This window comes from Sminthopsis crassicaudata, chromosome X, assembly GCF_048593235.1.
Source record: "Sminthopsis crassicaudata isolate SCR6 chromosome X, ASM4859323v1, whole genome shotgun sequence".
NCBI lineage: Eukaryota > Metazoa > Chordata > Mammalia > Dasyuromorphia > Dasyuridae > Sminthopsis > Sminthopsis crassicaudata.
This window is the reverse complement of record NC_133623.1, coordinates 74,962,953-74,978,733: the sequence shown is the minus strand read 5'-3', so window position 1 is coordinate 74,978,733 and position 15,781 is coordinate 74,962,953. Positions and strand designations below refer to the sequence as shown.

At 37.7% G+C, this 15,781-nt stretch overlaps 1 protein-coding gene across 2 annotated transcripts in view; it reads left to right on the top strand.

The window, feature by feature from the left end:
- MTMR8 (myotubularin related protein 8) overlaps nucleotides 1-13,633 on the top strand; it is a 40,949-nt gene extending 27,316 nt beyond the window's left edge. Inside the window, exons 10-15 of one of the 2 annotated variants that reach the window (XM_074278489.1) lie at nucleotides 1,283-1,332; nucleotides 2,302-2,502; nucleotides 4,929-5,057; nucleotides 8,689-8,815; nucleotides 10,164-10,426; nucleotides 12,918-13,633. In XM_074278489.1, the coding sequence (XP_074134590.1) occupies nucleotides 1,283-1,332; nucleotides 2,302-2,502; nucleotides 4,929-5,057; nucleotides 8,689-8,815; nucleotides 10,164-10,426; nucleotides 12,918-12,969 (822 nt within the window). In that variant the 3' untranslated portion in view covers nucleotides 12,970-13,633. Of the gene's footprint in view, nucleotides 1-1,282; nucleotides 1,333-2,301; nucleotides 2,503-4,928; nucleotides 5,058-8,688; nucleotides 8,816-10,163; nucleotides 10,440-12,917 lie in introns of both variants that reach the window. The other variant, XM_074278488.1, reaches the window with a different exon arrangement.
- The last annotated feature ends 2,148 nt before the right edge of the window (nucleotides 13,634-15,781 follow it).

Sequence of the window (15,781 nt, the reverse complement as noted above, 5' to 3'; positions counted from 1 at the left end):
ACAATATAATTTGGATTAACGATTTGGTCATAGGCTCTGTGTCATCTGTAGCTTCCACAAAACTCAAAAATTGCCATTTAATTTCTTATGTTGACCCACAATATATAGGAACTCTGATGGGGAGAAAATCCCAATTTAGAAGGGATGACTGTATACTTGACCTCTCTTCAAAGTACCCGCTTCACCTTGGCAAGGCGTGTTTCCTTCTTTGTAAAATGAGGCGATTGGACTACATCATGTCTATGATGCCTTCAGATTCTTTGGCTTATTTTAGATTTTTGGCTATCGCTGCCTTTCCTTTGTCAGGCACATATAGTTAACATGATCTCATCCATTACACAAAAGTTTTGTGCAGAGGCCCTCCTGTAAAGATATTTGCAGGGCTGTGGGAGCAATTGAAAATTTAGGGAAAGAGTGGGGAGCAGGGAATATGGCTCCCTCAAATGGGTACATGGGCATCATGCCTCAGATGTCTGATCTTTGAATTCCAGACAGCTACAACTAGAGATCTTACATTTACTGTGAAAATCACATTTAATTGATTTCTAAAAACCTGAAATCAAAACAGAAAAGCTTTACTTTCTTCAGAGGCAACTGGGGCTACAGTGGCTGTCGGGCCTAGAATCAGGGATACCTTGATTTGGTCTCAGACATTTATTAGCTGTGTGACCACTGGCAAGTGACTCTGCTCCTATCTCTTTCAGTTTCTTCATCTGGAAAAAGGCAATAATGATAATAAAAATCTTCCAGGATTGCTATAAAGATTAAATGAGATTTTTTTTAAAGTGCTTAGTACAGTGCCCAGAACACAGTAGGTAATTAATAGAGAGGCTTATTCTCATTGTCTTTATGGTAAGGGCATTTAATCTAATCTTTTATAAAAATTATTTCATTCTTGGTATAAGTTCTCAACAGAAATATTGCTTTGGCTTTTTTTTATTTTGTTTTTTAAAGCTTCACTTTAATGTGTTCATTGGAATTGCATTTAATGATGACTTAAATGGCCTGACCTACCATAGTACAAGAGATAAAAGAAACCGTACTATATTTAATGCAGAATATTTTTCTCTTGGAGGAATCTGAAATTTATGGGGAGCATATTGAGCCCTTTAAATGAATTCTAAGTAACTTAGTTGTTGCTTGGGAAATTCACTATATTCCATCAGTAATGCAGCTTCAAGTTGTGAGAACTTCATTGAAGGAAAATCACATGAATATTTCAATCACAGTCAGAGCATCTCCCTGATGTTAACTCTTTTTCTCTTTTGGCATGAAACATCAGGTCCTCATAGAAAGGGAATGGATCTCTATGGGCCACAAGTTTTCACAAAGGTAAAAACATATACATATTGTTGGAGGTGGGAGTTCAGTAGTATTGGTAGTAAAATAAGAACAAGCATATTCTACATAAAGTTGACCCAACCTAATTTCTCAGGAGCATTACATCATAACCAATTCTGGCAATTGTCCATTTAAAACATTGTTCCTTTGGAACTATTAGTCCCTTGTAATCTTATTTCTCTTACTGTCAGGTTTTCTTGCAACCAGATAAGGATATTAGGCAAAGTAATGCTTGAATTATCGAAAGCCTTTTAAATTCCAGGACAGCCTTAAATTTGAATGGAGCATATTTCCTCTTTAAGGATAAATTCCTTTTGGAGGAAAAAAAACTGAGTGCAAATTTCTGTTGTCACTGTTCATTTCTTAAAGAAATTAATCAACAAATATTTATTTGATTCCTACTATATACTTCGTGGCACCTGCAATTATCCCTTCCACATCATGGGGATTAGGGGATCAGCACCATCACAATCTGGGGAATCTTGAGTAAAAATGTTGGTTCTCCTTTCAAACCAGAGAAAAAGTCTAGATGTTTTCTTTTTCTTTTATGGGGTGTTTATAGTACCTCATTGTAAAATTTTGATTAAATATGTAGTCATTGGTTCTGTGTCATCTGTGGCTTCCACAAAACTCCCAAAAGATTCCTATTTAATTTCTTTTGCTGACCTGCAGTAACTTGAAATCATGATTGGGAAAGACAACATGAAAGGGCTAAAGGTACTATGTATTCTGTGTTATAGACAGTTCAAAGGAAATATGAGATATGACCCCTGCCTAGAAGGAGTTTTTTGGCTGGTTCTAGATTGGTTCTTGGATATTGTTCTTCTTTATTTTAGCTGGATTTCTAATCTGTTACCATCTAGGTATATTAGTAACCTGAGGCATTAAAATCCAGTCTTCTCTCCTGGACAAGATATAATGTTGAGGCTTATGACTTTTTCACTTATTTTTAATTTCTAGATGTGGTCACTTGGATGGGGACCCCAAAGAAGTCTCCCCTGTCTTCACCCAATTTTTGGAGTGTATCTGGCAATTGATGGAGCAATTTCCCTGTGCTTTTGAGTTTAATGAGCTTTTCTTACTGGAGATCCATGATCACATTTTCTCCTGCCAATTTGGAAACTTCATAGGAACCTGCCACAAGGAGCGAGAGGAGCTGAGGTGAGTTGAGGAAGAGGTTTCTGGGGTGTAGTCATCTGAGACCTTTGTGGCTGATTTTAGAGAAGAGCCTGAGAGGGAAGTACCAAGGAGAAGGAGGTTTGGAAGCTGATGACTTGTCTGTAGCTTATTTACAAATCGAGCAACAACATGTCCACAGTACACATGGAAATATTGAATAATTACCCTGAAGTCAAAGGATGATCAGTTAGGAAACTCAAGGTCTGGATTTTGACCCAGCCTCTCTCCCTTATTGTCCTGGGACATAGGTCAGAGGAGTAGTGTTATCTTCATTTTACAGATGGAGAATCAGAGGTTCATCAGCAAACTCACAAACAACCTGCCTGCTGCTTGTAAGTCCAAGTGAATTCTGAAGTGGTAGGAGCATGCAAGCTCCCTCTCAGCAATAGTTTTACATCTGCCTTCGGAGGACCAGCTTAGGCTTGTTGTCATCCAGCCAGCTATTTGGTTATGGATTCTTTTGTTATGGTAATCCATAAAACAAAGGATTTTAAAATTGTCCTCAGTGCCATGCAACCTTCTTTTGAGAGTGATGGGGTGGTGGGAAAGAAAGCAGAGGATGCTAAAACTCACGCCATCTATTCACTTCAACTTAACTGTTGCTACTCTAAATGTGAGATCATTCTCTAATGACCACTGGTGACCATATAGCTGGAAAAATTCTGTTGAATTTGGCACTGTCCCTGTCTGTACTTATAGACTCCAGACCTCGTAAATAACCCACAAGTTGACTGAGGGAATGCCAGCAACAGTTGGCGTATATCCTTCTTTCATATCCATATAAAATTGCTTATGAAAATAAACTATATATGTACTGAAAATATTTTAATGAGCCAAAAAATAGGCAGACTGTCACAGTATATACCATCATATAACTGGGAGATTTGGAGGATACAAAATCTTGTCGTCTTTATTGTTTATTAGCTCTTAAAAATGGAAAGTTGATTCTGTAGAACAAAATATAGCTTTATAGAATTGCAGAAATACAGAGCAACAAGCTGAATTGGCTTTGGAAAGTTGCAGACTTCATTTAATGACCTCATGTATTTTCTCAAATGACATTCTGCCTTTCTTCTACTGGTGGCAGTATTTGGTCACAAGTCACTGTGAATGCCTATACATCTTCACAATGTACATCTAATCTTTATTTCCAGGCATATGTACTCTCTTTCTGGCCATATTGAGCTAATGCTGTCCACTGTATATCAGAAGTATCGAATTTGTGGCCCTTGTGTCTGACCCAGATTAGAGTCTAATTGAAAAAATGTTTAACAAAATAAATACAAATACAATAAGACATAGATAATTGTGGTTTTCTCAGTCAATATGCAGTTCACAGGGATTAGTTCCTATTTGTTTTTAACACCATTATTATACATGATATCTCATCACCCAGCTCTGTGGGTAGATGGGTAGGATATATATTACCTCCCATGCCTGAAATACTCTTGGAACACTTAGCTTTTCTCAAGATTCAGATCAAGTACCACCTCTGACAAAAGGCCTAATTTACCGATCACCCCTGTTGTTAGTGCGTCCACTAAAGAAATTACTTTGTATGCATCTTATATTTACTTGTCTTTGTTCATGTTGTATCTCCCAAGTTAAAGATAAGCTCCTTGAAGGCAAAGAAGACGTTATTGTTGTCTTTGAATTCCAGCACCTAACACAGTACCTGTTGAATTAAATTGACATTAAAATTAGTATCAGCCACAGTGTATAAGGTGGAGGTGCAGAGGAACCGGGAGAAATGGAGCAATAGATGCTATTAAAAATGTAAGGTGGGATAAGAAGATAGGCTTGTCATGTGGCAAGAGCAAGAGTGCTGCTCTCTCTTTGACATCAAGCAAGATCAAGGAATGGGACCACAGAACATTGTGTGAAGCCCCAGAGTGAACCAATGGGAGGACTCAGAGACATTGAGAGCATGAATGTGTTGGAGGCCATATCCATATCAATGACAAAACCTATCTTGGAATATTTGAGAGTGCATTTTTTTGGACAGATAATCTCAAACTTAGAATTTTTTCTTTTTTTCTTTTTTTGCTGAGGCAATTGGGGTTAGGTGACTTGCCCAGGGTCACACAGCTAGAAACTGTTAAGGGTCTGAGGCCAGATTTGAATTCAGGTTCTCCTGACTTCAGGGCTGGTGCTCTACCCACTGCACCACCTAGCTGCCCCAAACTTAGAATGTTTTCAAGACTTCCCAAAATCCCATGGTTAGTTAAGTATTGGGTTGGGCACTTTTGACAATACTATGTTATTAATAAGTGTTCCAAATGATGATATCTCTCACTTTATTTCCCTGTCTGCCCTCACTCTCCCCTCCACTTGAGTTATATCACTTCTTACAAAAACTTGATTGATTTGCCAGTTCAACTGGACTTTGTTGCTTCTTTTTTAAACAGAATCTTTGAGAGAACCCATTCTTTGTGGCCTTTCCTGTTACAGAAGAAAACGGAGTTCAGGAATCCACTGTACAAGGGCATTGCTGCTTATGGGGTACTTCATCCCAACACCTTACCATTCAGCTTCCAGTAAGTTCTTAATTTGTGTTTCTCCTGTCCTCTTTCAGAGTAAAATGAGTAAAGATAATGATTTTTTTTGTTTTGTTTTGGGGATTCAGCAACTTTTTGTAAGTTGCCAACTTTCCCCCATAAGTACCACTTTGCCAGAATTGGGAAAAGATAAACACTGAGCTAAAATACATGGAAGATACTGAGATAAAATACATGGTGCTGAGCACCTTGCTTGGGAAGAAGCTGAAGCTGGTGGAGTTCTGAGTTATAGTCAACTAAGCTGGCCCAAGGCAGAAACAGGGCAGGTCAAAGCTTCTGTGCCAAGCAACAGTGAGATTGGAGTGGGTGAGATAGGGAGACTAATCTCTAAAAAATTTAAAAGAAAGGAAAATAAATGTAAATTGACTTTTTTGGTCAGCATGTCAGCCGTATCAAGAAGCACAACACAGGGGCCACATTTACTGACAGCTTCATTTACATCGGAGCGTCTTAAAATTTTACCACTCATGATCCCATTTCCCTGCAAAATTTTTATGTGACCCTGGTGTGTGTGTGTGTGTGTGTGTAGCATAGGCATACAAATCAAATATTTACTGATAAAAATTATAATTTATTTTAAAATATTTATTAAAGATGAAAGAAAATTTGCATACTATTGAAGTGGATGTGCTTGTTTATTTTTACATAAAGAATTAAATCTTGGCAACATATTTGATACCTTTTACTTTTGCTAAATTTTTTGTGACCCCCACATTCAGCCATGTGACTCCAAATGGGGTTGTAAGCTTTGATTTAGATGGTCATACCTTGCATGGAAAAAAAAAATTAGGTTCTGCAGATAGTTCTAACTTAATCTCTGTGCCAAAGTAGCCATGGCTAATAGAAATCCATTAAGGGAAGCTAGATGGTACAGTAGATAGAGCACTGGGCTTGCAGCCAGAAAGACTTGAATTCAAATCCAGACTCTCAGACTAGCTGTGTGACCCTAGGCAAGTTATTTAATTCCTGTTTGTTTCAATTCATCTTCTGTAAAATGGTGACTCTGGAAAAGGAAATGGCAAACCTATCCAGTATCTTTGCCAAGAAAACCCCATGGATTTTTGCCCATGAGAGCAGGTAGAATCAGACATAACTGAACAACTCAACAGCAATAAATGGAAATCCACATATCTCTTTTTAACCTTGAAAGTAATTTTGATTCAACAAATATTTATGAAGTACATGATAATGTTTGCAAAGTGCTATGAATGGACATGATAAAGGATAGTAAGCTTCAAAGAGTAATGGAGTAGTGTCAAATACACAAATAACTATTAGATACAGACAGAAATACATTATGTAAATGAGACATCCAGGCAGAATACTCTGAAACATATGAGGAATAAAGAAAGAGATAGGGAAGTATCAGGAAAAAAAAAAAAAGAATGTGGCCTCAGAGTGTTGGACCTTGAAAAATGAGGGAAGGATATTAGCAAATAGATATGGAGGAAGAGGAGCCCATTATGGGCAGAGAGCCAATGTGAACAAAGATGTGAATGTGGGAGGGAGTTGGATAAGAAAGAGAAATGAAGAGTACTCCATTTGACCAGAACATGTGGTTGGAGAAATAGAATGGGGCCAGAATGTAGAATGCTATAGCAGTAAAATGCTACTTTGTTCAGTAGGCTATGGAGAGTCACTGATGAGATTTTTTGTTTTGTTTTGTTTTCTCTAAGTAACAATTAACAGTCATCCTCTCTTATTAGGAAAATTGCTCAACCACTGACATAGAGCAAGGCTTCTGAAACTTTTTCCACTCATGACCCTTTTAAGACCAAGAAATATTTACATGACCCCAGGTACATAAAATATGTATAGAAATTAAACATTTACTGATAATAAACCATAATTTTGCAACCCCACATTTAGTTACAAGAGTCTATATGGAGGGGCAGCTAGGTGGCGCAGTTGATAAGTACCAGCCCTGAACTCAGGAGGACTTGAGTTCAAATGTGGCCTCAGACACTTAACACTTCCTAGCTGTGTGACCCCGGGCAAGTCACTTAACCCCAGTTGCCTCAGAAAAAAAAAGACTCCATATCAGGTCATGAACCACATTTTAAGAAACTAAGAAAACAGTGAATTATGAGTGTGGGTATACCAGAGGTAGGAAGCCTGATCTTTCTGTAATTTCAGTCATTTAAATCTCTGCTTACTTATTCTCTTAGCAGAGTAGAAGAATGGCCTGATCTGGGGTCTTTTCCCCATACCTGTTCACCTAAGGGTATAGCTAGTTGCTTAATGTCCAGAAAGCAAATATAAGAAGAAACACAAAGGACCTTTTTACCTACCACCTTCTTCTGAACTTTGATTAAGTCAGAATTAGTTGTGTTTAAAAATAATATGTACTTTACTATTGTGCATTCAAAATAGCAGTATTGATTCTTCAGCCAATATTATCTAAAACTCCTTAATTACATGGCACACACTTTGCTTTGTACTTCTTGAACATAATTATCATGTATTATTGAATATTCTAATTGTGTAAATTCTATGCTTCTATTAAACTATAAGTGCTATGAAGTTTAGGATTGTCCTATCTGAATTTTGTATTTCCCTCAATATCTGGGTTGCGGTTTCTGCAAATGGTGAGTGATTGATTAATCAATATTTATTGAGGCACAATCATTCTGGAAAACCATTTGGAATTATGCTTTTTTTAAAAAGTCACCAAAATGCGCATAGCCTTAGACACAGAAATTCTGTTACTGGGCATATATTCCAAGAAGGTAAAATACTGAGTCTCCCCAAAGCCTGAGTGCAATTTGAAGCTTTTAAAGCTTTAATGGCTTAAATGTTTGGATACATATAAGAACACTTTGTAGAAGCAAAGAACTGGAAGCAAAATAAAGCTCTATTGTTCGGGGAAATGGATGAATTGTGAGGAGGGAGAGATAAAATAAAGATTTATGAAGTACCAGTGTCAGGCACTGTGCTAAGCACTTTACAAATATTATCTCATTTGATCCTTATAACCACTCTGTCAGGTAGGGCTATTATAATCCCCATTTTCCAGTTGAGGAAACTGAAGCAGGCACGTTAAGTGACTTGGGCAGGGTCTCACACAATTTTATAAGTATTTGAGGCCAGATATGAATTTGGGACTTTTCTGACTCCAGGCCCCCAAATGGCATCATTCTGTGGGAGTCAAAGTACAGTACAACTATGCAAACTATGGAAAGGGAAAGCAAAGCCCTGGAGACGAGGTGAGAAAATACACCATTACAGAGGTGAAGGACCATGGGTGTGAAGTACTACATTTACAATCATCAACAATCCATGCATTCATTTTGCTTTTTTTCCCTTTTATAAGGAATTGCTTGCTGGTTAGGAGAAAAGGAAAGAAGGATCTATTCAGAGAGAATGTGACATAAAAACAAAGGGCATCAATAAAAATATTTCACAACTGAAATGTTCATTGAATCATTTTTTTTTCCTCTAGAAATATCTTGTGGTGAAGGCTTTGTTGAAAAGTCTTCCTTTTAACTTCTGTTTGGAATCTTCCTCAGTGACTCTTTTTGGTGGGTGGAAATTGGTCATTAAGAATTATCTGTGACCTTCTGCCCCAGTATGGGTGGCTACCCTCATAACTTTCCTTGTATTTTTGAAGATTCTGGTGTGGAATGTACCATCGGTTTGACAAAGGGATGCATCCCAAACAGAGCATGCTGAACCATCTCCTCCATCTTCTCAATCAGCAAGTGAAGATAAAGGAGGACATGACACACTTAGAGACTGTGAGTGTCTGGGGCCCTTCAAAGATAAGGGCTTTTTTCTTTCCTCAGTTAGCATGGCTAGCCCACCTACAAGGTTGCTCCCTTAAGTGCTCCCTTTTAATGCAGAATTTTAAGTGGTTTTAGGCATTGCATTCAAATTCACATCAGTTAGGTTCCCTTAGAGTGATATAGAATGGGGAGAAATGGAAAGTCCTGCACTTGGATTCTGAAAATTCACAGGCTAACTGAAGGGTGAGGAAGCTATTGCTTAATGCCAATCCATGTATTAAAAGCTAGAGGGTTTCAGTGGACACTAAGCTTAGTGTAAGTTACTAGGCGACTTGGCAGCCAAAAAAAAGCTAATTTTGTCCTAGTCTGTTCTAATAATAGCAGTATGCTGTCCAAAATAAAGAAGCTGATGGAGAACAGGCCAAAATAGAGACAGGTGTGGAAGGGAGAAGGGGAGCGAAAGACCCCTGTGAAAGAGAATTCTTTATCAAGGCGTGTTCCTTGTACTGTAGGAGTGAATCAGTTCTGTTCGAGTAAGGCATTGCTTTTCTGTTCATTGTGACTGAGCAAGAAACTCTTTTTTGTTCTAAAAATTAGATATATCCTGAGCATATCAGATCCCGTTTCCTCTCAGCTTTTGGATATATTGCTGGGAGTGGAAAAAAACCTCAATAAGTTGGGAAAAGATAACTGAAAGATTGACAGCCCACCTATTATCATGAGATGAATCTGCATTAGAACTAGTTTAAGGCAGAATTTAGAAGGAAGGAGCTTTTTACCTCCTTTCCCCTCCCCCTTTTGCTTCACTCTGGCCCCACACACAGACCAGCATCCTTTGTGCCATTTCAATGGCTCCCTGCTAACTCTTATTAAAGCTTCTTTGTTCTGTCTTGTTCCCATGGAGCCTTGAGACGTGACTGGCTTCCTAATGCTATCCTACTGCTTCACTCAAGTCGTGTCTGTGCATTAATGTATTTCCTCATCTTGGAGACAAACTGTTTTATTTATTTATCCATTTTTCATTTTGCTTATTTTAATGAGGTTTTTTTTTTATTTTAACATTCATTTTTTTACATGTTGAATTCTGAATTCTCTCCCTCCCCAGGCTGTGTTTTAAAAGAATATTCTTGGGTAAAGTGTCTTATCCCAAAAGAATGAATCTGTATGGATGGAAATTTTAAGATCTTTGGCAAGTGGTAGAAATGTTTTGGGGGCGTGGGGCAGGGGTTCAAAGCAAGTGCCAGCAGGGGAGATTGTTCCAGCACCTGTCTGGACTGTTTGGTTTCTTCTCATGTTTCTCTTTCTGTCTCTCTCTTCCTCTCTCTCTCCCCTCCCCCACCATTCCTTTTTACTAAGATAGAAACTACCAGACCTCAATGTTCTCTCCATGGAAGATACTTGTATTCAGCCTACAACTGAAAGTGCCTTGAGTAAGCCTCTGAAAAATCCACTGCCTGACACCCCATGGAGCTGTGACCAGCTGCTACCTGCCGAGTTCCCCAATGGGAGCCTAACAGGGGAAGGAGATGCATTGCCTGATCTGGCCCCAAAGCAAAAACAGTCTGTGTTCACCTCAAGCCAGCCAGCTGGCTCTGGAACTAAAGGCCGGCATCAAGAAGAAATGTACGCCTTTGGGGTACAGTGAAATAGAAAAATATAATCAAACTTCCCTGACTAATCTTTGTCCTTCTGTCTAAGGTCATTGACTTAACTGGTGATGGGCAGAATATTCTTCTTAAGGGCCTATTTGGAGTCCAGAGAAGGAAGCTAATCCCATTACTCCCTGCAGATGAAGCAATCCGTGTACACATGCCAAACTGTGGGAGATAGAAATGAGGAAGAAAATGTGCCATTGTATTAGAATGGGATTTTCAGTCAGAAATTCCTTGTTTGCCCCCAAGCCGCACAGAAAAAAAAAAAACCCCAGCTACTTCTACCACCCTCTTTCCATCTCTTTTCTTCTCTACCCTCACTGACTCAACCTGGAATAGATGGAGTCATTATATTAATATTTAACAATACAGTAAAATTGTGCTAATTTTTTTCAATGGAGAATTCTGAATTTAGAGTATTTTATTTAAAAATATTACTTTGAAAGACATACAGCAATGCACAGCAAGAATTCATACTTCTTCCAGTACTTACCTAATGAATAGAGGGGACTCATAGGTAATAATAATTGTTAACCACCATTCTAGCATGAATGGCAGCAGATGGGTTTTAGATCCAGATGGATTTACAAGTGAATTCTATCTAACATTTAAAGAACAATTCCAATACTATTTTAACAGTTTGGAAAAATAGAAGGAGTCCTACCAAATTCCTTTTATGACACAGATATAGTGCTGATACCTAAACCGGAAAGGAACAAAGCAGAGAAAGAAAATTATAGATCAATTTCCCTAATGAATACTGATGCAAAAATCTTAAAAATATTAGCAAAGAGATTACAACAACTTATCACCAGAATAATACCTATGACCAAGTGGGATTTATACCAGGAATGCAAGGCTAGTTCAATATCAGGTTTTAAAAGCATCAGAAAAGACCTAGAGAAAGATTTTATAGTCCCCCAAATCCCATAGAACATTCATTTGCTTAATAACTTCTTTTCTCCAGAATAGTACAAAGAAGTGACAAAAATCTCAAAATGCAAAGAGATGTCAGAGGTCATTCAGTCCATCCTTAACATCTTCCCCATCACTAGTAAGGAATCAATCTAGCCTCCACTTGAGGATTCCCAGTCTTAATGGGCTCCTGCCCATTACCAAGTATGAAAATTCGTATTATCTCTGTACAATCTCCTTATTGCTAGGAAGGTCTTTACATCAAGTCCAAATCTGCTTCCTTATTACTGAACTCTGGTACTTATTCAGTCCTCTGAGGACTAAGAAGAGCATGCCCAATTTCTCCTGCCATGGTGACCTTACCAGAACACAAAGACTGTCATTATAACTCTTCATCCTCCAACTCCCCAATCTTCTCCACAATGAAAATCCCATATCCCTTCTTTAAACGGTATCTATCCAGGTCGCCCTGTTCTAGAGACATTCATAGAGACATAGAGTTTGCCAATGTGCAAGCCAAATTAAGTTATGCTCACTTCCAAATTAGTAAAGTCAGAATTATTGAAGCTTTCCTTCAATCTCCTTGGTTGGGGGGATGGGGATTGAAAATGTCATTGCTTTGGCCAATGACTTACCCACCAGTCTGAGTTCCTCAATAAATGATCCTATCAGAAGGAAAGTCACATCCTATGCCGCTTTTTCCTTTTGGATTTAATCCCTTATTTTCCACATCTAGAAAACTGTCCAGAAAGTCTTACTGTGACAAAAGTACCTGGTTGTTTTTAGCCTATCATTGTTTTTTCACATTATTAAAGATTGATTAAAGAATCAAAATTGGCATATGTACATGTGGAGAAGTAACTGCTTCTTTTGGGAAGTTTGCAAACTTTAAAAATAGCCCATTCCTAGAGCATGCCTTGATATTGCTTGGAAGGGAACTCTACCAGGACTCCTTTTGAGGATCTGTGGGGGAGATGGGAAAGAACTAGACAAAGAAACCCCAGAACATACTCTTATTGGATTCTCATTGAAGTCTGAGGAGAATGTGTCTTAAGGAAAAGAGTTGTTTCTGAAAATGAAACCAGCTAGATTAAAAATAAAATTGTTTCACATAATAGAATACTCTGATTTTTCCTATCTCCCTGCCCCCTTCATTCTTTCTAGTGCTTGTTTAGCTGGAAGATGCTATTCACTTCTAGGTCTTAATAGAAGAAGGTGATTTCTTGAATTTTATTTTTGAATTCAACATTTATAAAGTATCTACTGTGTGCCAGACGTGGAACAAAAAACAGTCATAACCTTAAAAGGACAAATGTCATATGTGCCCTTAAACCCTCAGGCTTGCTTCCCGAGCTGGCTTCATTCAGAATATGCAATTTTCTTATTCCCTACTGGAATCCCTCCTCCTGGAAAGAGGCTTCCTGGCCCATCATCTCAAAGCCCTATAAGCAAAGAAATGAATTCATCTTTCCCAAAAAATAAAACAAGTTCCATGAGGCTGAAGGATGGGAAAGGGATAAGTATGATGCTGTGACTTTCTTTTACAGATGCCGTGACTGTGAATCCAGGCTCAGCTCCACCAAGCCTCATAATCTGTGACAAGGAAAGATACATGACCCAAGGGTATACTCAACTGGAATTACCCGTGATCACTCCCTGGAAATTTTCTTTAATTTATTTTGAAAGGTTATTTTGTTTATATTGTTACTTTTTGCTTTTCTATGATGTTTATTTCTGAATATGTTCCTCCCGCTTCTCCTACCCAAGGAGTTCCCTGTAACCCAGATTTTTTTTTAAAGAATGGGGAAAACAGTTCAGTAAAATTAACCAGTGCCTCAACTATGGTTGACAATACATGTGATATTCTTCATCTCCACTTCTTCAATTGAGGGAGGCACGTGCCTTCAGGACAAAGTTTGGCCATTTTAATTATACAGGGATTAATTTCCATTTTTTTGCTCTTTCCATATATATTATTCACTTACAGCGAATTCAGAGACTTGAAAGTCTAGTCATTCATCTCCTCCTCCTTCCTTTCTCCTGATTCCTTTAATTCCCCGTAAATCTTTCCCTTTAAATATTTAGGGGTCTTTTTTCTCTTGATAAGCCCTCTTAAACCACACAATTCAATCTTTTTTTAATACACCAGCAAATTATTTGTCAGTGGTTTTTTTTTTTGTTTGTTTGTTTTGTTTTGTTTTGTTTTTTGATAATTGTACTATTTTCCTTATGTTCCTATCATTGAAAGTATTTACAAGTCAAATAGCTCTCCTTTGTGTTTTTTGTTTATTTAATTTTATCAAGAATGCCCAAAATGTATTTTTTGTTGTTCTTGGGTCCATCCTTTTTCATTGATTAAGCTTAGATTTTTTGAGTACATGATTTTGGATTACAATTCTTTAGCTTTTTGCAATATATTATTCCATTCTGCTGTGATTTCTCAATGCGGAATAATTCTATGTTATTTGAATTGTTATTCCTTCATATTTTTATTTCTCTCTCTCTTCCTCTGTCTTATCTCATCTCTCATCTTTCTCCTCTTTCTCTTTTCCCTGCCTCTTTCATTATGCAAAGCAAGTTCCAACATTGGCTTTATCCAATTCTACACCTCCATTTTATCTTTCACCTTTCTGTCAGAAGGTAGGGTAGCATGCTTCATCATAAATGGGTCCTCTGGAATCCTGGTTAGTTATTATATTGATTCTTATTTCCTGACTGCTCACAAGATGTCTTTGTTATTGAAATGGTAAAATTTAGCCACTGTGTATGAATTCTAAAGCATGCCCTCCCCAACCCTCTCTCCAAAATCTGTGGGTTTGCTTTGCTGTCTCTTTCAAAAGTTATAGATAGCTTTCTCCTGTCATTTCCTGCAATATTTTGTTCTATTTTTTGTTCTATTTATCTCAGCAAATCTATGCTCAGGGTCAGTTGCTTTGACTTGCATAGTTTTCATAATGTTGTTGACTTTGGCTTATCTTCCACTGTAATTTCTTCTGTTTCTTTATTTTTGTATTATAAACACGGTTTCACTCAGAACTTTTGCTGTTGTGGAGAATTTCTCAGTCATATATTCCTTTTTGCTACTCTGCTCTTTGTGTTTTAATTCTGCTTTGCAATCTTTGCCTTCTGACCTAATTTCATTCCTATTTTTTGGTAAACATTTTGATTCTCTTTTGAATTATTCTGTGTTTTCTTGTTCAGTGATTTCTATAGGGTTATCTTTTTCTATTGTATAATTGTGTACTTTTTATTTAATAGTATATTAATAATACCTCATAATGTTTTGGATTCTCTTTGAGGCTTTACTCATTCATCCTTCTTGTCATTGGTTTAGCTGCTTAAGGGCCATTTTTATTCAGGCTTTCTCCTTGAATTTTTTTTTTGCCTTTCAGACCTACTTTTATATTTCCATTACTTCTCTATGATTTATCTCACTCTTTGCGCCTCACCCCTTTCTATTGTAGCATAGCCTTCCATAATTGACCATGCTGGGCATCTTTGTCTTGGAATGGGCAAGGTTGATTGGTGTGCCTCCAAGTGAGAAAGATAGAGAGAAAGAAACAGAGACAGAGAGAGAGAACCCTCAGTGGATTTCTTTTTTGCACCTTTCCCCTTTAGCTCTGCATTGTGTTCTTTGCTACCCACTCCACTCCATCCTCTTCCTTTCCTTTTAGTAGTTGGGCAAAATCAGTGTTTTCCAAATCTTGTTGGGTAAGAGAGAATTAAGGCTTAATTCTGCTTGGGGAAAGCACTAGGCAATAGTCTTCCCATTCTGACCCTGAATTACAAGTCTGAGAGGTTGCTTACACCTACTGTGCCTATTATTCTGGAAGGCAATGGAGTGGGGGTGAAGGTAAGGATGCTTAGTGGGAGCTTTTAAGTATTTAATTTCTTTGGTATGAGAACCAAAAATTGGCAGGTTTTTTCTTATCTTATGTGGTTTTTCTGCCTTATGGATTTTATTTACTGTTTAACTGACACACGACTCCTTTTCATGAGTTTTTTGAGTTATTGAAACTACCATCTTGCAAATCACATTGGAATATTTTAAATATGCAAATACGAATTCTTTCCCATTTGCTTCCTGTTGGTACAATATACATGTGAAGAATGGATTCTGTTCCTCATTGTGTTTTCTCTTATTTCCTTGGGCTCTGGGCTTATGTGACCATTCTGTAGGTAATGATCAGCCATGGTTTGATCACTTGCTTATGTGGCCCATGTATGCTCTTATTCCAACTCCCATTTCTACTGCTAAGTCAGGTCCCTAATGCTTGGTTACATTTTCCACATTTCCCACCTCAGTAGGAGGAGTACTAGGAGTAGCCCTGAATGGACCAGGGTAATCTTGTAATATCATCAGCTTGAACCCCTAACAATGAGCTTTGCCCCAAGATTATCAGTTATCATT